Source organism: Drosophila kikkawai, chromosome 2L (genome assembly GCF_030179895.1).
Source record: "Drosophila kikkawai strain 14028-0561.14 chromosome 2L, DkikHiC1v2, whole genome shotgun sequence".
NCBI classification, from domain to species: domain Eukaryota; kingdom Metazoa; phylum Arthropoda; class Insecta; order Diptera; family Drosophilidae; genus Drosophila; species Drosophila kikkawai.
In genome coordinates this window covers 6,604,744-6,630,603 of record NC_091728.1, presented here as the reverse complement: position 1 = coordinate 6,630,603, position 25,860 = coordinate 6,604,744, and the positions used below count along the sequence as shown (strand labels likewise).

At 42.5% G+C, this 25,860-nt stretch overlaps 1 protein-coding gene and 1 long non-coding RNA gene across 2 annotated transcripts; one reads left to right on the top strand and one right to left on the bottom strand.

Annotated features, from left to right (window-relative positions):
• Positions 1-5,999: 5,999 nt before the first annotated feature.
• obst-B (obstructor-B) lies at positions 6,000-12,935 on the top strand. The gene is made up of 6 exons (XM_017177221.2): positions 6,000-6,040; positions 6,249-6,314; positions 10,051-10,285; positions 10,352-10,470; positions 11,457-11,853; positions 11,917-12,935. The coding sequence occupies exons 2-6, from the start codon at positions 6,254-6,256 to the stop codon at positions 12,083-12,085; spliced, it is 981 nt and encodes a 326-aa protein (XP_017032710.1). The 5' UTR covers positions 6,000-6,040; positions 6,249-6,253; the 3' UTR covers positions 12,086-12,935.
• A 1,760-nt stretch (positions 12,936-14,695) lies between these two features.
• Positions 14,696-15,566, bottom strand: LOC138927901 (uncharacterized). Its single transcript, XR_011444351.1, has 3 exons — positions 15,258-15,566; positions 15,005-15,190; positions 14,696-14,910 (listed from the first exon to the last, which is right to left on the bottom strand). It is a non-coding gene; the product is annotated as an uncharacterized lncRNA (long non-coding RNA).
• Positions 15,567-25,860: the final 10,294 nt, after the last annotated feature.

Genomic DNA, 25,860 nt, shown 5'->3' with positions numbered 1-25,860 from the left:
CAGACGGGGTAGCACTTAATTTTACGCCACTTAGTGAAGTGAAGGTACTGCAGTGGGCCACCATTAAATTCTTAATTGCTAAGATTTGGCTGCCATTAAAAATGCAAAATGCGTCTAGTGGCGCAGATGCGCCAGATGGAAATCGGGGGCTAACTTCATCGTAGGCATTAGCAAAGTTTTGTCGCCTTATTTATATGCAAACCGTACTCGGTCTGGACTGGTCTGTACCGTGCCTCTTGCCACAATGGAACTAATTGCCGCAGAACTGGGCATCCAGTGAGGAGAGTTTTAAAAAGCGGACTTCGTTTTGGTGTACGGGTATATTCAGTTTACTCAAATGCGGGTACCAGGGATCGAATAAGTACTTTATAGAGTTCTCTATCATACTCAAGCATACTCTATCCTCCCAGGACATTAAATGATACGAAGAAGCTTTTAAATCAGAGTGCATAACGTAATACGTAAATTGGAGAAAGGTAAAAAGAGCAAGCAATATTTAATAAGTTTCAAATAATAATTCTATCAATAAATAAATAAATAAATTTATGGGTAAACCTTTAAAATATGTTCCGATTTCCACGATTTCCTCTATTTACTCTCTTCGTTTATTCCTTATAACTTGTCCTATCAATCAGAATTTTGGTATGTAGGTAGCTTTACCAAAAACCAGGTATCATGTAGTCGGGGCTCTCGATCTCTTCGGTATTTCTGCTTCAAACTAGTTTTTAATGCGGCTGGCATAGCCGTCGAGTGTTGATTAAATACTTGCCAACTGGTGGCATCAAGGGCCGCTGATATATGGGGGCTAGTGATATCGGGGCTGTCATTTCTGCCACTTTGGTCCACTTGTTGTCGCACAACTGGACAAACAGGGAGCCAGCTACTCGCTTTGCATAGAATGCACACAATTTAAACAACTAAAAAGCACGCAACTGTTACGAGCTTAGTCCGCCTTATTGCGCCTGGGGCAGGCCACAATATTTGTCGTGCAGTTGATAAAAACCCTCTCTTCTCCCCGAACTGTCCTTAACTGTCCTGCGTCCAACCGATGGTGGCTCAGATTCCATTCCAGGACGGAGACCATAGACCAGAGACCAGGGTCGCATTGTCGTTTTGTCTGATGAGTTTTTAAGTACGGACAATTACAAACGACAACCAGGCGGCAGCAACAAAATGCAACAAATGCAATCAGCCAGCCAAGTTACTTGGCCAAGTCAAGACCACGCCCCCATCCTGCGACTAATCCCCCCATACCCCATGTCATCTCTCTGGGAGATCCCTGGGAACAGCTTTGCGGTTATCACATTCTGCTGGGCAGTTTAGCTGCGTAATTGAATTAAATTTCGTTTTAAAATATAAAAGGCTTTTGATTTGGTTTGTAGTCCTTGGCGGCGGCGTTTGTACTCCATGAAGTAATTAACATTTGTTTCATGGCCAGGACACGAACTCCAAAGGAGCAGTGGAGCCAAGCCACAGAATAGAGATGAATCATGGGAATTCATGGAGTAAGTATGAAAGAGACTGGGTCTGAAGAGGCTGTTGTTTAATTACAATTTTTGAGAAAGAGAAATACATAGTTTTTATTTTAAATTAATTAATTAAATTAATTAGGAATATAAAATAATAGGAATGGAGGATAAGCAGGAGGTGATCCAGAAGCTCTGTATCGCGGCTCTGAACGACTTCCAATCTAAGAATATCAAGGAGTTTCGGCCGGATGCAACTGTAAAGGCCAAGGAGAAAGACATTGACGAGAATAAGGACGTGCTTATCGATCCAAATAATAGGCAGCATTTCAAGGACATCCCACCAGAGCGACTAAAAGCAACAGCGTGGGGTTTCGCTGTTTAAGAGGGACATTTTTTATCTTGGTAGAGAGGTTACCTTAGCATAGAGAGGTTACCTTAGCACATGGAAGGCGTCCGACTACCGCGACATGGTCGAGAACCGAATGAAGGTCCAGATCAGGAAAATTCCTTAAAGCGGAGTTTCTAACTGGCAGGCCGGAAGCCGTGCTCGGACAGGGACTGGGTGGCATTCAATATGTCATTTGGAAACTCGCCACATCCTTTCTGTCAACTGATCTGCTTAGTGACCGATGGCCCAGCGTTCAATGAAATCTGTCATTTGGCCATTTTTGGGCGCCACTACTTATGTAAACCCAACTTATGTATAATCCCAATTAAAAATGCTGATGCCCAACTAAAACGCCCGGGCCGGACAGCAAATGAATAGCAAAACCGGACCAAACAGCGGCTTAGTTTCAGATTTTCAGCTATCGCGGGACCAGCAGATGGCGTGGAGGGGGGGTTGGTGCTGCTCATTAATTAAAAACGGTGCGGGATTTCGTCCACGTAAACGTGGTGCGGCGGAATGTGGGGGCCAGAAAAACAACAGCCGGAAGGAAGGATGGCAGCCAAGCTGCTGCCATGTAATGGCGGTCCAATGACGCACGTGACACGTGTGGCGTGGCACTGACAATTCAAAATCGACTCGCTGACAGGCGGCCGACGACATTTCGGGCGGGGCACGCAGGTTGGCGCATAGGAGGACACGGGAGGACACAGGACACAGGTTCGGGGCACGGCCAGGACCTGCTGGCAGGGCTTTGGTCGCGGTTTTGGCCCGCGGCACTTTGTGTATTGAATCGCTAAAGCATGTGACAGGATTATGATATAAATCATTGCATACTTTACGGCGATCGATTTAAGGCCACCCAGGCTCGTTAGTTTACATTTTTATTTAATGTGATTCCCGCATGATAAAGTGAGTAGCAATGCGTGATATTATGAAATTCATTTCGGTTTTAATTATTTTTATCAGTGTTCACAGGCGGAAACTAGCCTATAATTGGGTATACTTTGACAGAATATTTTGAATTAAATACTTAAATAGCTGCAGATTTGTAAACATTTTAGATGATGCCTGAAATTATGTTACAAAGAGTTTAATTTTACCAAAGGTAAGCTAATTTCCAATGAAATTTATTTGTAAATTATATATTTTTTTTAATCATGGATGTCCTTTAAATTGATTTAAGAACCCTGACAATTTCTTTGGCAGTTTTGTATTAAAAGTAGGCATAATAAATAGCTTTAAACAGGCACCACAGACAGGATTTTTTATCTCTACTAAATGGCTTTGCTTTTAAATTAAATATGCAAACATGTATACAGTATTATCTACTTCATTTACAAACATGATAATTTAATAAAAATAATATTTCACCAGCTTTATAACAATGTAAATTAAAATTTTTGGGTTTTTTTTGACTCGCTGAGTGGGAACAACAAAGGTGGCGCTGGAACCCAATCACATGCAGGTCCCCGCGGGCGATTGTTTTTTTTTTCTAGGACTTTAGGATGCGGACTCCATGCCAAACTGTCGGATAATCGCCGGCTAATACAATGAGCTTGCGTAGGAGTCCTGCCTGGCTCCCCATTCGAACGTTGAAAGCCGAACAATGCCCCACGGAGACGGATCCCCCATTGGCAGAGCCATTTCCATGGCCATTATATTCAATTATGGGACAATAACGTGGCGCTTAGGGCGCTGCGGTTCACGGGAATTGAAAATAATCATAAAGCGGGGGATAGATAAAAAGTGCAAGCTGGTTTTCGGTCGATGGTCCGTGCACAAGGACTTGGACTTTGGACGAACTATCAGCGGAGAAATTATGATTAGCTTTTGCTAAAGTTTTCCACCGCAGTCAGCAGGACTTGCCAACTTGCCACTGCATACTTTGCGGCGCTAAGCTGGACGGACAGCGGACAGGACAGCGGAATATGGACAGGACCACGGACAGGGACTGCAGCATGAGGCGGGGATTCTGAGAGCAGAGAACAAAAACTGAATTTCTGCAAGCGCAACGTTTTAATTTGACTCTTGATTGTTATGCCATTGTTGCCTTGCATTGTGCACTCGGCTTTGGCACATTCCAGGGCTACACCCGTAATCGCCGCTAATGCGCCCGAAATTGTGCTAAGCGATTTCCATTCCGACCCATTTCCATTCCTCTCTCCCCCGCGAGGAAGGACGACCGCTGGCTATTTGGCCAGCAGCAAGGGATCAGGATTCAGGATTCAGGACGCCAGCAATTGTAGCCATATTTTAGGGCTTTAACGGGGCGGGCGTTCATCGCAAATAAGGATGCTATTTTTCCGACTTATCGCCGGGATTATGAATCGGTCTCCATTTGTTTGGGGGGCCACCGAGATTTGCATTTGCACGCAACATTTGTTAAATGTATCGTCATGTGTATGTCATTTCACTTAATTATGCCATTTACTTTGCATACACAAAGCCTCCATAAGTTTGCCCCGAAATCTTGCTCAAATTTGAAACTCTTGGGCGGGCAGGCGGCCGTAGGAGAATTTGTCACAATTATTGCACACGAAATGACAGGCAAATGAAAAGCAAGGAGCTGGAAAACAAGCTCCGGAAAAGTCGGCTCCAAGGAGGCGAGGACGTCCGACCGGGCTTTGACAAGTTAAATGTGTTCACTTTGCCTGCACAATGATGCAGCAAACGCCTGTCGCCGGAATATTCAGGAACAGGAGACGGAGCCACCTGAGGGCTCAAAGCAGACTCTTGTGTTGGACATTTTGTCATATTTTTTGGTTAATTTCAAAAATGCAAATCATCGATGCCCGGCCGGAACAGAGCACGTCCTGTCGCCTTTTTGACAAATTTGCCATCAGTGCTCCGTGCGGCAATGTGCTCGTTACAAATTTTCTACGGCTAAAATATGTATCATGACCGTCTCCTGTGTTTTTTGGCTTTAATATTACCACTGCCTGCCTGCCTGCATGTCCCTATTATTCTGGAAACTCGTCCTGCCGATCGCCGTCGTGTTTTCTATGGCCTGGCCCGCTCACATTTGTTTGCAGCTTATTCGCATAGTTGATGTTGGCTTTCTGCATGGTTCAGAGGCTTCGCCTCCGTTGGCCATGTTATGCAAAGTTGGCATTTCCATTTCCTGCATTTGTTTGTGCTCTGCGCTTGCCTTTGCTTGTTGCTCCTTAAATTGTTCTGCTTTTACATACGTACTTATTGGGGTTACATAAGTTTAAACATAATATTTGTTATTTTAATTTGTTAACCTTACTAAGGCTTTTCATAAGAAGGTTTAGGTTGAATGGCACACAAGGATCAGTAGAGCTTATTTGATTTAAATAGATTTTTGTTGGAACTAAACAGCCTCTGTTACAGTGGTTTAAAATACCTTATAACAAGAAAGAAAGCTAACTTTGGCCAGCCAAAGTTTGGGTATACAAACTTTGCAGGTAACAATTAAAATATATCATAACTAAGTCAAAAATGGATTAATTTCGATTCGGAAAACAGTTTTGTGTTAGATTTTATTAATTTAAAAAAAATGCATACCAAATTTAAAATTTTAAGAAATCCAAATTTTTTGCCATTTTTGCTAATTTTAATGATGTAACCCCTTATCAAATTTCGCAAAAATGGCCAAAAAATCGATTTCTTCCGGACATGTCTAGAAAGATTCCCCTGTTGATGCTGATCAAGAATATATATGGTTTATGGGGTCGAAAATGATTTCTTGACTTAGAAAAATATTATTTTGTATTATAAAATCTGATTTTTTATATTAAAAAACTTCTTAATTTTTTTTTAAATTAAAAATATCATAACTCGGCCAAAAGAGCATTAATTTTATATCGGATTATAAATATCGGATATCGGAAATATAAATTCCTTTTATGAACCAAGGGTAAGATTTAGGGTAATGATAATTTTGCCAATTTAATATTAAAATTTGTATATTTTACGCAGTTAATGAAGATTGCCAGTGGGTTAAGCGTTAATCCCTGACATTTTCGAGCGATGATACGCGAAGCTGAGCTTTCTCTAAAGCTTAGACCGGTTCTCTCCCAACTGCGCATGCGCCACCATCTCAATGCAGTTCCCTAAAGCTCAGAGGTCGAAACTAAACCTGGTTAAAACTCATTCCCGCCTCAAGCCGATCGCACAGTTTTGTACGAGACGGCGACGCGAGCGCACTTACACGGACTGGGTAGGTGCCGATTTCTCCGAGTGTAGCCCCCAAGCCGATGAAATCGAATATCAAAATGGAGGGCGAGGGCCAAGTGATTCGAAATGGCCGCCGTCGGTGGCGACGCGACGCGAAAAGCCAGGGGATTGCGTTTGAATACCGTTAAAGTGCCGCCGGAAAGCATATTAATTTACAATATTTAATAAATAATCTATATCTGTCCGTGCAGGTTTTATGTCGGCTAACGAAATGGCATTGGTGAAAATTTGCATATTTGCTTTGGCTCTGGCCGCGGGTAAGTGTGAAAAAAGCTCTCTTAATTGCATTTGCCAATTAATGGCAACGTCAATACCGTTCGGTGCGAACTCCATTTGAATAATGAGCCCTGACTTTAATGCTCTGCAAACAATTGCCATCTAATTGTTGGCCGAAAAACCAAATAAACGTCGTACAAACGGCCAACAAACAGCAAACAAATGGCATCCGTCCCAACGATATGCAAATGCCTTAGCACCGTAACACCGAGACTTTGGCGATCTGAAAAATATGGTTGTTAACATTATTTGCCAGCATGTTTATGCATATCTGCAGTGTGTGTGCAGCGTGGCCCTCGCATCATGTCAACTGCCCGTCGTCCGATTTCGATGGCACTGAACACGTGTAAATGCCATATATAGCATATATATACTTTATCTGTATGCGCTGTATGGCATCCATCCTGGGCATTGTCACACTTGTCGCTGCTGTTGTGCGGCGTCAATTTGCATGGCTTTGGTTTTGGTTTTGGCTTTGGTTTCTGTTATGGTTCTGCATTTGCAATTGGAAATTTGGCAATTTAATTTTCTGGTAAATTTTCCGCTCACTTATTGTGTGAAAGCTCATTAAAAATTTGTTTGTCTCCGCCGCCCCGAAATATGCAAAAACATTAAAATTGCATAATGTTAACTCCGTTGAAATAAAACATAAATTGATAGGCAAGCAACTGTTGCACGGGGCGTGGCGCTTGGGGGGCGTAAGCCGAATTTTGTAATTATATTAAAATGGCCATGAAAAATATTGCAAATTGCGGCTGCACCACCCGAGCAGCTCATAATTAAATGTATGGCAATTTCTGGGAGCCACAGAGTGCCGGCAAGTGCCGGAGAGTGTCGAGTGCGGGTATCCAAACATAATATGGCATAAATTAAATTCCCAGTTAATTGAGGGAAAACTCTCCTGATGCCTTTTGAATGCCAAAATCGGCGAGACAATGGAAAAGTTTTAATTTGATTGCCCAACATGAGTGTGCGTGTGTGTTTGCTTGGGCAAAGAGTTTATAATTTATTTGGCTTTCCCAGGAGTTCAGTTACCTTTGCCCCAGAACCAGCAACATCACATCCAATTTAACAATCTCTCAACCAGTCGCTGTCCTATTATCAATCTCGCATCGGCCCAATGAATGACATGAAAAAAAGTGTGTGTGCGCTGTGCTTCAATCTGTTTATTTTTAATCCATCTAATGTTCAGTGAACTTAACGCGACGCCTTCGGCACGCACTTTCCCAAGATGTGACAGCCGCGACACCCTCGACGTGTGTGACTGGAATCGAAAATCTGTCCCCAAAACCTAAGCCCGAAAGGGGGGGGGGCGGGAGCTCACAAAAAGTTTAGCACCGCTTTGGGTACTGGAATCTCTGTAGAGATCGGGGATCGGGTGGCGCAGTCATAGGCAGTCAATTAATCTAGTTTAACCGGACTGGGAACGGACCGAGTCAACGCCGTCAAGTCTCCATGACAAACTTGTTGACAGACTGTCAGTCGTCAGAGCGGCGGCTCCCGGTTCAAGCCCCGTTCCCATGCCCAAACACAATCCTTGTCCCATTCCCGAAACCGCATAGACCACGCTCCGCTTGACACACTCGGGAGGCTGCCAAAAAAAGGAGCTCCATAAAAATGAAAGGACATCGGGAGTTGCCGTCACAACGAAAGAGTAATGCCCTTTTTGAAAAAGGAAGTCGAATGGGAAATCTAGGGAATATATATATTTTTTGTGCTTTGATTAAGTTGAAATTAAAATCAGTTATAAATAGTAAATAAATCTTTCTCAAAGTTAGTTTAGGATACTTCTATTGAAAAATCTTAAATTCGTTCGATAAAATATATATATTTATCACAGCTGAGTGCCTTTCCCTCAAAGCCCTGCCTGCTTATAGGGTATTTACCAACTCAACTATGAAGCTTTAGCTACTTTTTCTTTTCAAGCTTCTTGTTTGTGTGGCCTGTTGTTTTTTTTTCAGCCAGGTCCCGGGCCGTGTACGAAACATGTTTCAATGACAAGCGACAGCTGCAACAGCGGCAGCCACGACAAACTGCAACAAAAGCAGCGACAACTTGTTGTTGGTTGCAGTCGGTGGCTGTTTTTGTTGGCTTAAATGTTGCCTGACACTTCACGCACTAATTGCTCCGTGGAATTGTTTCTTTATTAACGTTTAATCGAATGTCAGCCGTGGCAACGTCAGCATCAGCATCAGCATCAGGAGTCAGCAGTCACCAGTCGCCATCAGCAACTTGCTGGCATTTGCATGCTGTGTTTATGCGAGAGACTTCAGGAAATTATACAAATAATACAAAATTTAACTAATTTTCTTGGGTTCTATGATATAAATTTTATAAAAATAAGATTTTTTGATTTAGTTTATTGAAGAATTCATTAAATTTCAACGCATAAACTTGTGGTAACTGCCCTGGCGTTGGCGGCAATTCGAAAATTGAAATCGTCTTTTCTTGTGTCTCTCCGCTCGCTTGCTTTTCGCTTCGCTCTTTTACCATTTATTTTTGCAATGCCTGATTGGAGTGGTTTACCTTGAGGAGTGGCTGCCAGCTACTGAATCGGTTTGTGGATGTGGATGTTGCTGTGAATGTGAATGTGAATGCAATGGGCCGGCTGTTGCAGCTTGTCGGAAGTGTCTTGGTTTTCCGCCAAATTGCCTGGCGGTTCAAGGCTGCAGTTCAGCAACAGCTGATGATGCCGGGTCTTAAGTCAGCTGTTTATGTCTGTAAGCCAGCTTGGAGTTGTAATTCCCATAAGACACTTTCACTTTTAAGGTCGCAGCTCGGCCGCTTGGCCTGTGTCGCAATCCAGCAGAGACAGAGAGCTAAGCGCTAACTCATATACATATCTCTATATGTTTCTTAAGTCGTTGCAAACGGGTTTCTTGCAAACAAAGTGGAAAAGTTGGGCCAAAAAAGAAACAAAACACAAAAAACGTGCAAGTTGCACTGAGAAAAATAAAATACAAAAGGCAGCTGAAACTAGAAATATGTCTCTGAATATAAATCTAAGCTGGTTTTTATTTATACTTATTATCAGAATTAAATATTAAAACTCCAAGCCCCCAAGAGACTTTATATTTCTTTAAACTTATCAAGACTTAAACTAAATCTTAAAGCTTTTAAAAGACTTAAATATATACCAACATTATTCAGGACTTAATTTTTGGGAAATTGTCTCAACAAAAGCTTCTCCTGACCAAAAATAATCCTTAAGAAGCTTTAAATACTTAAATGCACTTTATGGCCTGCAATATTGTTATTAAAACAAGTACATTGTATTTCATTACTTCTGGAACCATGTGTAAAATTGAAAAAACAATTATTGTTAAAGTATTAAACAAGATTAGCAAACACACATTTATTTATATGCACAAATCAAGCGCCCCGAGATGTGTAAATTTATTATTTCTGATAGATTCAGCCAAGTGTTTACACTTTTGACAAATGAAAACAATTGCTGAATTTCGAGGCTGTCGAAATCGATTAGGCGTAGCATTCATACGTTTATAAATTTAATTAAATTGTTTAGGTGTTGAAAGGTGACAATGACACAGATTAAATAGAGAAAAATGAATTTAGATTTAAATTCTCTTTAAAGATTATAAAGATATAGAGATTTTTCAATGATTAAAAGGCTTTTAAATTATTTGCTTTATCTCAATTTTCGATAATCTTGTACAAAATATATTTAAACATATTTTTTGTTGTATTCCTTCGCAGGTCTCACGGCTACCCTTGCCCAGGAGAAGGCCTGGGGACGTGGCCAGTTCCGCGTGGGTGTCGGTCATCCCACCTCGCAGCGCCACTTGCCGCCGCGCGACCGTGATCCCGTCCAGGAGGCCTCCGTGGTGCCCAAGCGCAAGCAGGCGCAGGAGTACGAGCCCACCGAACAGTGCCCGGAGGCCAATGGCTTCTATCCGGACAGCAAGCAGTGCGACAAGTACTATGCCTGCCTGTAAGTGGCCACGGGGCGTATGAGTAATGCTGCGAATTGTATTAAACCCATTTGCACCTCTTGCAGCGATGGCGTGGCCACGGAACGCCTGTGCGCCGACGGAATGGTCTTCAACGATTACACACCCATCGAGGAGAAGTGCGATCTGCCGTACAACATTGATTGCACCAAGCGGTCCAAGCTACGTGAGTATATACGGGGAATATATATATACATATCTGCTTAATTTGTGGAGGCGCGTTACGTATGCGCCGCACACCGCGTGACAAGAGAATCCCACGCTATATTTAAAAACAAAACCGGCTCCTTCCTGAAAGCTCCTGCCGGAGTTCTTCTCCTCCTCCTACGATGGCCAAAATCAGCCCATAAACGCGCTGCGTGCCCGCACTTATTTGCTCGTTACTTCTGGGCTGCGCTTTTTGTCAACTTATTTATTATGCAAACGGCATGCGAGGCGGTTAACCCAAATTGTTGTCGTCAATAGGTCTTTGGTCTTGCGACGGTGCTTTGTTTTTATTTTCCTTGGCCCCTCGGTAGACTTGTTTTATTCGTGATTTTATTATTTCCCCAACGGAGAGTCTGGAGCCATCGAAATTTTAAGCCGCGGCATCAGCAATTGGCTTCCCGCAGCTTTAAAGTTTGGTGCGAATTCCCTGACATGTGCCACGTGTGTGTGGCGCATCCTTCAAACTTTTCGACAGAGGACTTTATTAAAGTTCATCCTCCATTTCTCCCCCAGTTAAATTGCTAGCACTAAAACGATTTAAGCAAGGCGGCTTTAATGATATTCCCTTAAATGCTGTCACTTGTTCAGTGCTTGCTTTTAAGTTGCTAATATAAAATATTACCCAGCGTTTTAGTTACTAAATAAATTATTTGTCCACCCATCAGGGCAATTAGTACGCTCATTGTGCTGGCCCATTAGCAATTTCAATTACCTTTGTCTCCCGTTGGCCCTGCCCATACATATATTATGTTATGTATGTAAATACTATATGCACCTGAATGAATGTGTGTGTACGTACCTTTGTGCCGGCTGCCAAAAAGCAAAATGTATTCACAAAACTGCAGAAAGAAAAGAACATAAAGAGATGTCAGAAAATACGACTGTTTCCCTGGCTCTTTGTGATTTTTAAATTATTTTAATTGCTGAAACTGTTGCATCCACCAGAAACCCCTCAATCCTCGCTTCACTGTCCCCGGAAGAACGGATACTTTGGCCATGAGAAGCCTGGAATTTGCGACAAGTTCTACTTCTGCGTGGACGGCCAGTTTAACATGATCACCTGCCCACAGGGCCTGGTCTTCAATCCCAAGACTGGCATTTGCACCTGGCCCGATGAGGTCGGCGTCACCGGCTGCAAGTCGGAGGATATTTTCGAGTTCGAGTGCCCCAAGGTGAACGAGAGCATTGCAGTGACCCATCCCCGCTATGCCGATCCCGATGATTGTCAGTTCTTCTATGTCTGCGTCAATGGAGATGTTCCCAGGCGAAACGGATGCAAGCTGGGCCAGGTCTTTGACGAGGAGAAGGCCCTGTGCGACTGGGCTCGCAAGGTGCCCGATTGGTAAGAAATTTTAAAGGAAATATATACATATTAGATACCTAATTACATATCTCTCTATTGCAGCGCCGACTGGTACAAGGACCGTTTGACCGATGCCGAGCTGGATGAGCTGGAGAACCCCAAGCCCAAGTCCACCACCACCAAGAGGCCGCCGCGAGTTCGCGGTCCCTCGAGGCGCAAGCCGGCTCCCAAGCGAGTGGAGCCCGAGGAGGAGGAGGCGGTGGAGGCCTGATTCCCGACTGTATTAGTCTTAAGTGTAACCCACTGATTATTGTCGCCATTAAATCCGTGCAGGAGGAGTTCTAACTGCGGATATATCGACCTGGGTTTGCCAGGGGTTATGGATATGGAATATGCGGAGGGATGTGAAGCCTGACGGGCATTCCGCGAATAAAACGGAATGGCAGCATGGCAGCATGGCTAGGGAATTAGCCCCTTCCTTCCGAAAGCTCAGCTGAATGTAATATGCATGGGAATTTGTGTGAGAAGCAGTTGATGTGGTGCCAAAACGACAGGATTTTATGCGCATCCAGTGTGCACAATCCGTGCACTCTGCAATGCCCCCCTTTCGGCATTCTCCACTCCTGACATGACGAAATCAATGCTTGTCCTGCCCAACCCAACTCTCTGCAAGAGTTTTTCCCATTGCCTGCAGCGCATAAATTCAATTTGCCGATGAGCGTGCACAAAAGTATGCAACAAAATGGCAACAACTCGATACAGACGCACACAAACAAGAGCATGAGAGGGATAAAGGATGGGTATCCTGGGTGTCCCGGTTGCTCCCAAGGGCGGGGGGAACATGTGTATGACGTTTGGCAGACAAGAAGCATTCGATAAAACGCATTGAAAATTGCATTGTGGAAATTGTGAGCAGTTGAAAGGCGAGATTTACAGTGGCCATTGCCAGTGTCTGAATGGAGAGAGGAGCACGCAGAACAGAAAGGGGCAGCCACCAGAATCCTTATTGTTTAAGCACTGACATCAAATCGAAGCAAACGATGACATTTTACTTCGCATTGCTCTTGCGTTTGCTTAAATTTATTTATTTTTTGGATTGCAGCACAGCTTCAAAATGTATTTTCCATTCCAGCATTGGCAGGCAGTAATAAGATAGCATACAATCGTGGACATAAGTATTTTGACACAGCTTATAGCTATATTCCAGCGCGTGTCTCTTTGTACTCGTAAAAGTTACGGGACCCATTTTACTTTCCAGTAAGAGATTATATTTAAATCTTTAATAGAGCAAAAGATGTTACTGATAAGTAAATTAACTTCTTTGCTATGTCCCGTGATGTGAGAGATCATGCATTTTTGGGTGGACAAAAATATTTTGACATTGCATTCAATCAGTTCTCATTTGTTTCGTGCGCATTAAAGGACGTTGTTTGATATTTATAACTCCAGCTTATAAATCTTTTAGCAGCTTTAATACATTATTTGCCAATTTTCCTAATTTCTGTACCGTTATTTAATGAAAATATGGGTAAAACACGGGAGCTAAGCCAAATCCAGCAAAACAAAATAGTAATTAAGTACCAAGCAGGTATTTCGGTCCAGAACCTCAGCATATTTTATAAAGTACCCCGACAAACAAAATTAACAAACATAAACAGACAAATTCGACGAATAATTTAGTCAGAAAAGGACGACCTTGCAAAACTACGCCTAGACAAGAACGTCTAATCTTTGCAAAATTTAAAGAACATGTCCTTATTAAACCAAACAAAGTTTCAATGGAAGTTAAAAACGATTATGATATTTTAATTTGTAAAAAAACAGTTGAAATATTATTTAAAGAGGCTAATTTTGATACTTTGTGGCCCGTCAGATACCTTTCATTTCACCTAAAAATGAGTTGAAACGATTAGCCGATTAGGCCGCACTTTCTTGCGAATATTTTTTGGTAATCTGCAGTAAATTTCTTTTTTTTTAACCATGGTACTCAAAAGGACTCTCATCGGTCCACAAAATTTGTTCCCAAAACGATTGAGGCTGTTAACAAATGATTTGGCAAAGGCTAATCGTTTCAACTCATTTTAAGGTGAAATGACGGGCCACATTAGTAGCAAAGTTAGCCTTTTTAAGTTTTCTTTCAACTGTTTTTCTACTAATTTAAAAATTATAATCGTTTTGAACTTCCATTGAAGCTGCTTTTGGTATAATAAGGACATTATCTTTAAATTTTGAAAGGATTAGACGATCTTGTCTAGGCGTGGTCTAGCGTGGTCGCCCTTTTCTGACTAAATTATCCGTCGAAATTGTCAGTTTATGTTTGTCAATTTGGTAGTAAATGGTTTGTCGGGGTACTTTATAAAATATGTTGAGGTTCTGGACCGAAATACCTGCTTGGTACTTAATTACTATTTTGTTTTGCTGGATTTGGCTTAGCTCCCGTGTTTTACCCATATTTTCATTAAATAACGGTACAGAAATTAGGAAAATTTACAAAAAATATATTAAAGCTGCTAAAAAATGTATGAGCTGGAGTTATAAATAATAATAAACTGTATTTTATGCGCACGAAACAAATGAGAGCTAATTGAATGCAATGTCAAAATATTTTTGTCCACCCAAAAATGCATGATCTCTCACATCACGGGACATAGCAAAGAAGTTAATTTACTTATCAGTGTCATCTTTTGCTCTTTTAAAGATTTAAATATAATCTCTTACTGGAAAGTGAAATGGATCCCGTAACTTTTACGAGTACAAAGAGACACGCGCTGTAATATAGCCATAATCTGTGTCAAAATACTTATGTCCACGATTGTATGTACGTATTTTCCTTGGAAGGGGTTAATTGGTTAGCCTCAGGCTAGACAGGGTAAAATATTTTAGCACTTCCAATTGTGGTCAGGCATATTGAACATTATTTTTCCATGAAATCCTTCTCTGACTTTATTTTACTGCAAGCACTAGTGCCTTCTGATGGGCCTGATTTTTGGTTGCCCGGTCTTTTCTGGTGCTAATGAGGCACAGCTACGGATGAGCTAACCTTGACTTGGGAAACGGGGACCGGCTGGCATATGGCTCTTGGCCATTTACCACCCTCTACACGCCCAGTCAATGGCAGGCAAAGGACGTCTTATTAATTAACCAACACACATACGCCGACGAGCACCGAGGTACACACTTGTGAACTCACTCAGAACAGGGGACAAGCATCCATCCCGTCGCTGCCGCTGCTGCTGTCAATAATTTGGCACGTCCTGTGACCCCCACCTTGGGCCACGGCCTCGTTTCCGCCCATCGTGTCAATTCGACAATGAACCGCAGCCATCCCTGTGCCCGGTGTGGCGTCTCGCACCTTTCCAGTTCAGAGGAGGTCCATCTAAAAAGCATTTCGTCGAACTCAGCGCCTACTTAATCAAGTGTAACATGGACATGTCCAGGCTCACCTGCCGTTTGACATATTGCACGGCTCCGTCCCTTACTGGCCCTCCTTCTCCTTGTGCGCCTCCTGCTGGTCCTGTGTCCGCCGGCCAGCGTGCGCGCTCGTATCAAATGTCAAATTTGACATAAACAAGTGTTTACATAATGACAACAACAATTTGCGTAATTGTCACAGGCAGCCAAAGCAGCGAGGATATGCGAGGATACTGGTTGGGTCTATCCACTGGCTCTAGCATCTGTGGACTCATCAAATAGAGAGGAGCAGCCCTCGCTGTGTGTCCTCGGCTGCCCCTCGATTGGGGCTGCATTCAGCCCTTTTGTCCTTGCCCCAACCACTCACACATACAAGGCCCACTAAGTTTGTTTGCAAGAACTGATTAATTGATGGCCGTGCGGGGCCTATGAAAAGGTCAAGATGGGAAAATCTTTTGCCATTGTTAAGCGTTGGGGAAGAGTGGGAAAACTTTTTAAATCCAGATTAAACAGCATTGAGAGTTCTCGTTATTTCGTGATTAAGCGTTTATCAGAGATCCCTTAATTTCTGCCAGAGCTTTTTATACTTATCTTAAAATTTATTTATTTTGTTAGATTTTTGTATTATTTTCGAGGGTTTTTTTTTATTTTTAATAAAATAAAACATAATTACACTTGTTTTTAATACTTTGTTCGCTTCTAAAAGGATAATTTTATTATTATGAAATAAATAAAAAAAGCCATTTTCGGCTAATGAATTTATTTTGGAAAACCTGGATTAAAAGCAACAAATTCAGTTTAGCAGGAAAACTCCATTAAAAAGTAAACATGCTTTCTGTACAGTCTTCATTCCCGAAAAAAATAGAGCTACATTTGGTGTTTACTATTGACTTCGACAGCATTTCCTTGTTTGACCTTTTGGGATTAGTACAAGTTTAAGGCCAGCCGGTATTCTGATCTGGTTAAGCCCCGCCCGGTTGTTCTGCTCAAAGGGCACAAGAAACAATCAACATCAGCAGGACCAGCATCTTTTGGGAGTTTGCCACACCCCCTCCAGGCTGGCCAGGCCTGCATTATTACCAAAAAAAAAAAAGAGAAAAGTAAAGTAATAAGGGCAACAGCAAAACGAGGTATTGTGCCTTTTGCCGGAGAAAAGTTGATTGTTTGGCCCTTGGGCTATTTGCTTTCTTGATGAAATAATTAAATGTCATTCATTGAGGTCGTTTGCTGCTTATTCTTGGAGCGTCCTAGCCTCCTCTTCCTGGTTTCTCACTTCCTGCTATCCGGACCGGGCCTTGTGTAATTGTTGACCACTTTCGCATATCCTTTTTGCGCCTTGTGCCGGCTAATTTGTGCAGACATCGCCTTGGGGTGGTGGTGCGGATCCTGCTTTTGATTTCAGCTATTGTAGGCATACCCCTGGTCCTGTCCCTGGCCCAAGTTCATTAAACTTTCGGCCAGGCGGCGTCTTTAGTTTGGCTAATTAAGTGCTGCACATCCTGGCCGAGCCGAGCCGTGCCGGTCCGGGCCAAGTTTAATGAACTGTCCTGCCCCTGACGTCACACCTGACGCATCTCGTCTGCCGATTTGCATATTCATAAGTGCCACGTCAGAAACAGCAGTCGCATCAGATGGAAGGATATCCGCCAACGGAAAGATGTTCTCGCTCAGAGATGGTGAGCTAAGAGATGGATAGACGGCCAGACAACCAATTTGCTGCGAAACTTTCTAGGGTCTTGGCCAGTTTTCAATTTGATGTAAGCCACCAGTTCGGGCCAAAGTTTGAGCCGAGTTTATTGGCTTGCAAGTGGCAAGCGACGGCGAGTGGCAAGTGGCAAGTGGCAGCATGGAAATCAATTCTAGCCCGTTCCCGGGAAAGTCACAGCTCCTTGCAAAGCTAGTTTTCCCCGAAGCCAGCCCGAAAGTCTGGCGTGCTGTTGTGCCAACTTTAAAACTGTCAAATGGACAAGCCAAATGCCAACCCGAAACTGTCAAAAGTTATGAATTTGCCAACGCATACACGCACACAAACAGGATACACCGCATCCTTTGGATAACAATTAATGCGAAAAAGCAATTCGAGTAACTGGCAACTGGTAACTGGTTACTGCTACGGTTACCGCAGCTAAACACAGGAATTGGGCTGCGCCCGTTCGCCTTAGGCAGCAGCAGCTCATATAAATCACATGAATTTATTATGATGATGGCATAAATCATAGAGCCATGCAATATATAAAATTGCACCACCTTTTGTTTTTTGTTTTTTTGTTTTTCGTTATAGGGGTTTTTGTTTTCTGTTGAGGCATCAACTTGGGGCATTGTGTTCGTTGTTTAAACGCTGCAAAATATGCAATTCAAGCGATACCAGTTGACAGCAAGGAGGGAAAAATGGGGTCCTGGGAAAGCAGAGGCAGTGCTGACATTTTGGCAGGTTTTCTAAGGTTTACTTTTCATTTATAAACTTTTTAAATAAATGTGTGTAAGTGTTTAGGTAAAATGTAGAAATAATCCACGAAAACTTACTTTTTAAATTAAGTTAGTTAGTATCTTAATATACCCTCGTAAAAACTTGATTGATTAGTTCTTTTCAAAACATATTCACAACCTCATCTACTAGCTTTATCATCTCCTATTCCCCAGAAAATTGGCTTTAAATAATTTTACTAGCTACAAGAAATCGTAATTATTATCTTGAATAAAACCGAAGTTTGAAAAAACTTTTCACTTGCTGAAGAATAGCATTTCAAGGACTAGAACTTTAGATTATCCTTGGGTTTTAAACGATTTTATATGGCTTTGCTTTGCAGATACTTTAAAGTACTTTATTTGCGTAGTCTATAAGTGTTCTGTACTTAAATTCTATTTCAAAAACAGGCGGACAGGAGATCAAACCTTGTCAAAAAGTTTCTGTTCGTTTTAATTGCCCGGGTAATACTCAATTTATAGTTCTTGAGTTTGGTTTACTCGAAGAGGTAGTTGTGCAGCATTTTTATGGTTTTGTTTTTCGGCTACTTTTGGGTAACTTTACTGGCCATTTCTGGTTGCCAGAGTTCCGGAGTTCCGGGCAGCACTCGAAGCCGGGGCAAGTCGGGTCAGTTGCTGTCACCATTGGGGCTGCTGCTCGGTCAGTGAGTGGTGCAGGGCAGAGTGCACCGCTGCTGCGAAATGTTCCGACAGCTCGGCACATGTACTGCACCCTGGATCCTGGGCTCTGGGTCCTGGCCAATGACCATCCCACCGAAACGCTTCTACCCATAGAAATGGACTTCTTTGTTTTTGTGTGCTGGGCCTAAGCCCGGGGTAACCAGTTGGACACCGGACAGGGGACACTGGACAGTGGGCCATCCCCTCGCAATTTGTTTTTAGTGGCCTGTTTATGCTGTGAGTATATATGTTGGTACGTGTAGCTGCAATGGCCGTAGAAGTTTTTAGTAGTTTGCAGTTTGTAGTCTTTCTCGGCGGCTGTCACTTTTCATTGCCCCAGCATGTTCATAATTTCCATGTTAATATTGCCCTTGAGTCGCAATTCAGCAATGAAATTAAACCGGCTGTGAGCGCCCTGTGTGTGTGTGTGTGTGTGTTTTGTCCTGCGGTTTCATCCTAGCTTCCAATCCCAATCCTGAAACCCACTCCCACAACAAAAACATGTCCATTGCAATTAGCATATGAGCAACAAACCATGTGTGGCCCAGTGCGCGGCGGAGCGGCAGTTTTGCGGTGGGATTGTGGGCGTGGCGAAGCTTGTAATTTATGAATTTTATGGCATTTCTGTTTAGGGACTCGCGCCGGCAGTCAATGGCGATGACGAGGACGACGATGAGGGCGGTCAGTTAGCAGGCCGCACTTTTAATTTGATGAATAAGGTTGGTGGTTCTGTGGAAAGCCAACTTGATAGTAGTTTGGGGTTAGCTGGAATTGTAAATAATCCGTTATTTTTTGTTTGTCGATTTGTATAGGTTTTTTAGTATGAAAGTTGTTTCTCTTAGGGGAGAGATATTGGGATTTATTTATAAAATAATTGAAACGAAAATATTCTGTTTTATTTGTGGAGTGATATCATATTACTGAAAAAATTTACACAGTTTTTTGTCTATGTAAGAGAAATATATAGTAAATAAAAAGCCTCAAAGCCCCTAAGGGTGCTAATAATGATTGCATTTTCAATATTAAAGTTGTGAAGAGTTTGTTTAATAACTTAAGGGTGTTTTCATTACTTAATTTTTTAGGTTGATCTGGTTTCATAATTGGTAGAATATTTTCGAAACTTTAACTAAAGATTAATTTAAATCTTTAATAGCCTCGAATTCTAAACAAATCCCCAAATAAGGCTGCAATCAAACCCTGCAGTGTCGAAACCTTTTCTCTTGTTGGACTCTCAGTATTTTGATTTAATTTAATTGCAAAGTTTCATTCAATGCGGTTATGCATACTACATTTGGTGTATTATTCAAATTCTAACAAATTATGCATATAAATTTTCATTTTCACTTTTGCCAGAGCAAACATCACAGGCAGCACTGCGGCAATAGCAAACTTTTGTTCGGCCAAGCAGCAATGAGAGAGGAGCAGCAGCTACGACAACTACATCGGGGGCACCTCAAACTCATATACAGTGTATGGCCGAAAAACTTGCAAACAATTTGCAAACAAAATATAAATTCTGTAGCATTCTTCGGGGAGCATTTAAAAAATGTATGCGGTCAGTGACTCTCCCCCTCTCTTGCCGGGCCGAAGCTGTTGGCGCTCGGGGTTGGATTTAAAACCGGACTCAATTCGAGCAGTAATGGAGTCTGGTTAGTTGCCGAAAGTTTCCTGCAGATAAGCAAATGAATTTCAGCACTTATCATATAGGAATTGGCAATCTGCTGGCGATGGCTCGGCGAGAGTTTTATTGTTTTGTTTTTCGGAAAACACGACCATAAGTCCTGGGGCATTTTAAAGTGTTCGAGCCATTCGGGGCGTGTGCGGGACATGGTGAGTTGCAGAGCCACCGGGATTTCTTACTTTCGCCTCAGTATTCCCCGCTTCCAGCTGGCAGGTTGTCTCCGCCAGAGAAAGGAAGGCTTAAACTATGCATCAGCAATCTGGGCTAACAACAAACTTGGCCGAGAGTGTGTCGTCTGCGCTTGGCTCTATGTGCTGCATATTTAAAGGCGCTTAAGTGCCGGCAAAAAGTGCAACCTGAGCACCCGAGTGGCACCAGGCGCAGGCACAGGCACAGGCCCGGGGTACGGGGTACGGGGTACGGGGCACAGGAAACGGAAGAAGCAAAGAAGGAAGGGCATCCGGGTGGCAGACAGGCAGACCCCCGACATGCGTCGTCATCCGACACATCACTCATGCTGTTTTTGAGCCCTGATTGTTTTGAGTGTCTGGCAGCAGTTGCACTAGAAACAATGGTGCACGGTGAAAAAATAATAGAAGAAATCTCTAGTTTCCAATGCGATATGCAGCTTTTAATATCTGATAAGGTGGAGAGAAATCTTTGGGTATGGTAAAACCTGGCATCATATTTCTTTATCATCGTTTTTCTCAGGTTTGTGCTTTATCCATTGAGTTTCTCTAATCATCCTTTAATCAATTTATTTCCACCCTAAAGTTTAAAGGGAATTATTGTCCTTTTTTCTTCAGTGCACTGTTAAAATTGATTGCATTTGTGTCTGCTGCCAGGAGTCAGTGATTCAGACAATGTCGTTGCCTCGGCAAGTGCAGACTCCGCCGGGGTCCTTGTTTATGCCTAAAAAGCTATGGCGCAAAGGACCCTTGGACTTGGCACTCGAAAAGCGTCACCCGCCGCCACTCGTTGCCTTTCGCAAATAGTCAAACAATGGCAGTTTAGAGGACGAGCCCAGGACAATCGTAAGTGAGGGTGATAATCACTGCGTCGGCAGTCGACGACACCTTTGGCCGCTCCAAATATTGACTATTTTGCATATTGATTGGCCTGTCTCCTCCGCTCGCCTCGTTCTTTGGCAGTCAACATGCCAGCGACACCTACATCATCAACTTGTTGACACTTTGGCATCAGCAGCAGCAGCAGCAGTTCCAGGGTGCAGGCGCTGGAGCTGGAGCTGGATCGGCAGGAGAAGGTGGATGTGGCGGAGGAGCTCACTCCGGCATCCTTTCCGGCAGTTCATCCTGCCGTAACCGTGCTTTATGGCTATGAAAAACACTTTATGCGCCGCGTTCCGCTGTGCGTTGACGCTGTTTGACATTGTAGAAATTGCTTTTAATTAAAATATTCTGCGAGGCAAACATCAGCAGCGCGCACATGCACTGCCTTTCAGCATCCTGTCGCTGAAGGAGAGAGGAAAAAAAATAACAGGGAAAAATACGGGCGATATAAACTATATAGCTCAGCCTTAGAAAGTGCTCCTTTTTTCTTGGCGGTGTCGCGGCATGTCTGTGTACTTTCATATGTAAATACGTGTGTATGTGGGTACGTAAACATTGTACCCACACTTGGACAAATATCCTCTAACAGGATTTAAGCAATCAGGATATTTCAAGTGTTTTAATAACAAACAAATGGCTTCCGGATTGAAGAAGGACATCTCTAAGCACTTGAAAATAATCATATCAAGTACTTGAAAGACCTTATTTATTCTATGAAATTAGTTTGTTAATTTATTTTAAATTAAGTTTAAATTTTATATTTTATTTATTTTATAAAAATAAAACCCTTTTTCCGGTGCATTCTCCCAGAGACTTACATTGTTCGTTTGAAGAGTTTATTAGTTTAATTTGGTTTAAAGCGCTCGTATAGCTTGAATTCAATTTGAATCTGGTTCAAGCATATTATACGGAGCTAATCTAACCCTTCAGATTCCTTTGAGAGCATAAAACTGTATTTTTTTGTCGGCAATATTGCTGTGAAATTAGCTCAGGACTTGGTGGGGGAATCCCCGCCACTCGTTGTGATGCAATTTATGTTGATTAGCTTGCATCTTGCAGTTGACTCCATTCAAATGAAGAGAAGCTGTGGGAATCCAGAGATTGAATCCCAAACCGGGGGCCTTAAGGGGAGCCAAGTGTGTCGTACAGCCAGTCGAGTTCTCGAGACACTGGCTAATCCGCTTAGCAACTTTATAATTAGCCAGCATTGATGGTGTAGGCGTCGCATTGTTCCGCCGAGCGGCTGACTTGGGAGGTTCTTTTCGGGGCATTGATTGCCGTGATTGCATAATCTCTAAGCTCGGTCGGTCGGTCAGCCAGCGAAAACGAAAACGGATTCGGAATCGGAATCGGTATTGAGATCGTGAAGAAGGAGGAGGTGAAGGAGTGGTGTCGATGTTGGGTAAAAAATCAATGGAAATAAATCACCGAGAAGCGAGCAGCAGACTCGAGTCACTTTTTCGCCTCGGCCCCAGACAAATGCCACGTCAGTTGGCGGCACACTCGCCTTGATGCGAATAGCTCCTGGTCCAGGGGCTTTGGCAAAGGGGTGTTAAAGGGGGCTAAGAAATAGAACAATATAACTATTAATTTTACATTGAAATAAGTTTCCCTGGTAAAGTCGTTGTAGCAATTTTTGTAAGTCTTTAAGAAGATTAAGGTTTAGTAATCGTTCATCTCTTTGGGTTTTAAGCATTTTAAATTAATTAATTATAAATGTATATATTAAAAAGTTAATATTTGTATTTATTAATATGCAACTTCCCTAATGAAATATATAACATATAATATTTTAAAGAATATAAAAATAAATAGTGAACACTTAACTAAAACGCAGTACACAAATAATAGGTTTATGACACCACGTTTCCAAATCCTTTTTTCATTTTATTATTTGTTTCATTTATTTATAAACAAAAATTGCCTTGACTTTCCGCTCAGAATACTTCCTTGTTTTTTACATCATTATCTTGGCAAGTATCTGATTAACCCAGCTACGCCCCTGCAGCGAATCGCCCCTAATCGTATCGTTAAATTGATTAATTTCTTTATTTGTGCACCCGCTGGAAATTGCGGTCGCCTGTCTTGTCGATTTGAGATTGAGTGTCGAAGGGGTTCGAGCGGTCCCCGAAGCAATCAAATTTGGGATTAGACAGAGCTTCCGTTTAAAGAGAATAACAAAATTTGCATCAATATTTTGTACTTAGAGGTACTGCGAATTTCTAGGTATTTTGAGTACTTATTTTATGCTTTCCTGTTGTTGTTCTTCACGGGAAACCCCCTTCAATCCATTCTTCCCCACATCTATACAATATATATATATATATATATATATATATATGTACACGCCTTCCGTAGCCGCCGGCGCATATTTTGATTTTAGCTTCAACGCCGATTTTGATGGATTAATGGGGCTGGGGCGACATTTGTTGTTAGTGTCGGCATCTTGGCGTCAAACAAAGGCGTGGTCACAGCTAATGGCTGGCGGGGATTGCAGGGGTATACAGGGGGCGTGGTCGCCAGCGATTTGCTCCGGGTCGTTTGTCTTATCCGGCGGGGTTTCGAAGGGGGCGGCAATTACGTATCCGCCCGGTGTGCCAGCGTGTGTACTTCATTCACAGAATGCGGAAAGGTGATTATACGCTCGGGGTTCTCTAATGTTGATCGATAGGCCATTCCAGCATTGAAAATTAACACTTAATTGGCTTAGAATACCGGAGGAGATCCTGTTCGGAGGGGGACAATGGAGACAGTACACTGATAAAAAAAAACAAGAATTTTGGTCATAAAAACGAGATTTTTCGGTTACGAAAATGGCCTAAGCATATTTTGGTCTTCTTTGGATATTTTCGGTCATCTTTTAAGTACTTTTCATTCTACATTTGAGATTTTTCAAATATTATTTCAATCCTTAAAAAAGTTTAAAATAAGAACGATAAACGACCGAAAATCTTAAAAAATTACCATAACAAGGCTTAAATTAAGAAAAAAAAAAAATTTGTTTGAAAAATGTGCAAATCTTAAAAGTAGATTATTTTGTTCGTAAATATACCCTGAAAAATCTCCTTTCTAGAATTTTTGGTCTTATAGTAAGATTTTAAATTAAGAATGCGCAAAATCTCAAAAGAAGATTTTATTTTTTTTATCAGTGTACAATACAGTAAAAACAATAAGAACGAATTATTAAGTTGCACTTTAATGTGTTGTGTCTAACACAATCTATTTATCTGTGCTGATATGTTTAAGATCCATTTGCTAATGAGGCAAAAATATGAAAACTGGAGATTGCCATATTGATAATGCACTTTTCTCTGTTACCAAAAAGTTGGCAGCTTAAATACAAGTGGGAAAAGCATTTGCACCTGGACGGGCTTTCCGAGCGAGTGGCTTGCTCAATGGCCGAGCTCAGACTCGCACAAAATGTTTACGTACGGGTATTTGTGTGATTCTTGTGTAAATTGTCTGTGAAAACGGGCAGGTAGTGCTTCTCGGGACTTGGAGTCGGATTCAGCTTTAGCAATAGCTTCGGCATTTGCATTTGCGTCCCATCCCGTTCCGAACACCCACTGCACTGTGAGTTCTCTTTGCATACGTACACCTTCCGTTTCCTCCACGTTCTATTCCTATCCCATCCTGTCCCCCATCCCAGCAGCTCCTCTTCCGGACGGCGCACACCGATGCTCATTTCGCCCAGTGCCAACTAAAAATGCATTTCCTGTCAAGTGTAAAAAGGAAATGATGTGATGCTCTACGGCTTTAACGTGCAATCAATCATTGCCATACCGCTGGCACCCAGACCCCGTCGCCCCTTTGCGGTGGCGCAAAGTCAACGAAGGCGGGTTTATTAAGTCGGGTAAACAGTGTTAAGTATTTGTCGAAATGTCAAATGCCAGGAAGGAGGGGTCCTTTCCAGGCAGGCTCCCTCTCCGGCTTCCTGGCCAGCCGCACACGTTCGATTTTAATTGCCACGCCGATAGGCAAGTGATTCCACCTGACGTCCTGTCTCTGTCCCTGACCCACCCGGCTCTACCCGATCCACCAGGGTTTACCTCGACACCCCCCGCCCCCTTTGGCATTGATGTGCAATTTCCGCCTCTCGCGGTGGCTCCTCAATTAGACGGTCGTTGGAACCAGGGAAGGGTTCGTTGGTACAGGCACGTCGTTAACCCTCAGACACGCAAGCCTAAATTAATTAAAAGTAAAGCGCGGTTAGTTTTATCTGCACTGTAACAAAATAAAGAGCCTTAAAAACAAAACTTACTATTTAAAAATATTTTTTGTTCAAGGTTTTAGTTAGGTTTAAACGTGTTGATATAAGCTAAAAAAAATTTGATATTATTTAGTGATGATTTTTATTTCGATTACAATATTTTAGTCCCTTGTAGTTTATTATGTTTTAAAAATACCCTAAAATGGAAATTGATTTTCCTCCACAGTCTTTTGAAGTCACGAAATGCGGAGAATGTATTTCGCTTGGTTGCCTTTTATAGTGGGGTAAAAACAGTCCAGGAGACAGACTCTTTTAGGCGTGAGCTCTCTGGGCCCCCTATGTGGGGCGTGTCCTGGGCGTTAGAGGGTTAAGGCAGGTGGGCCATCGCCCAACCATTCAACCCCAGAGTGCCATTCTCCCGTTGGCAGACTTTTCAAGTTCAGGCGAGTGATATATGCATATATATAAGTAAATACAGACGTGGATGTGCCCCGAAGTGTGTCTCTTGTCTGCCTACGCATCTTGATGGC

Bases quoted from the DNA above. Each gene is read 5' to 3' on its own strand.
- obst-B (XM_017177221.2), top strand. From the start codon at position 6,254: ATGTCGGCTAACGAAATGGCATTGGTGAAAATTTGCATATTTGCTTTG. The intron at 6,315-10,050 runs GTAAGTGTGAAA...ATTCCTTCGCAG, and splicing joins TGCTTTGGCTCTGGCCGCGG to GTCTCACGGCTACCCTTGCC. The intron at 10,286-10,351 runs GTAAGTGGCCAC...CACCTCTTGCAG, and splicing joins GACAAGTACTATGCCTGCCT to CGATGGCGTGGCCACGGAAC.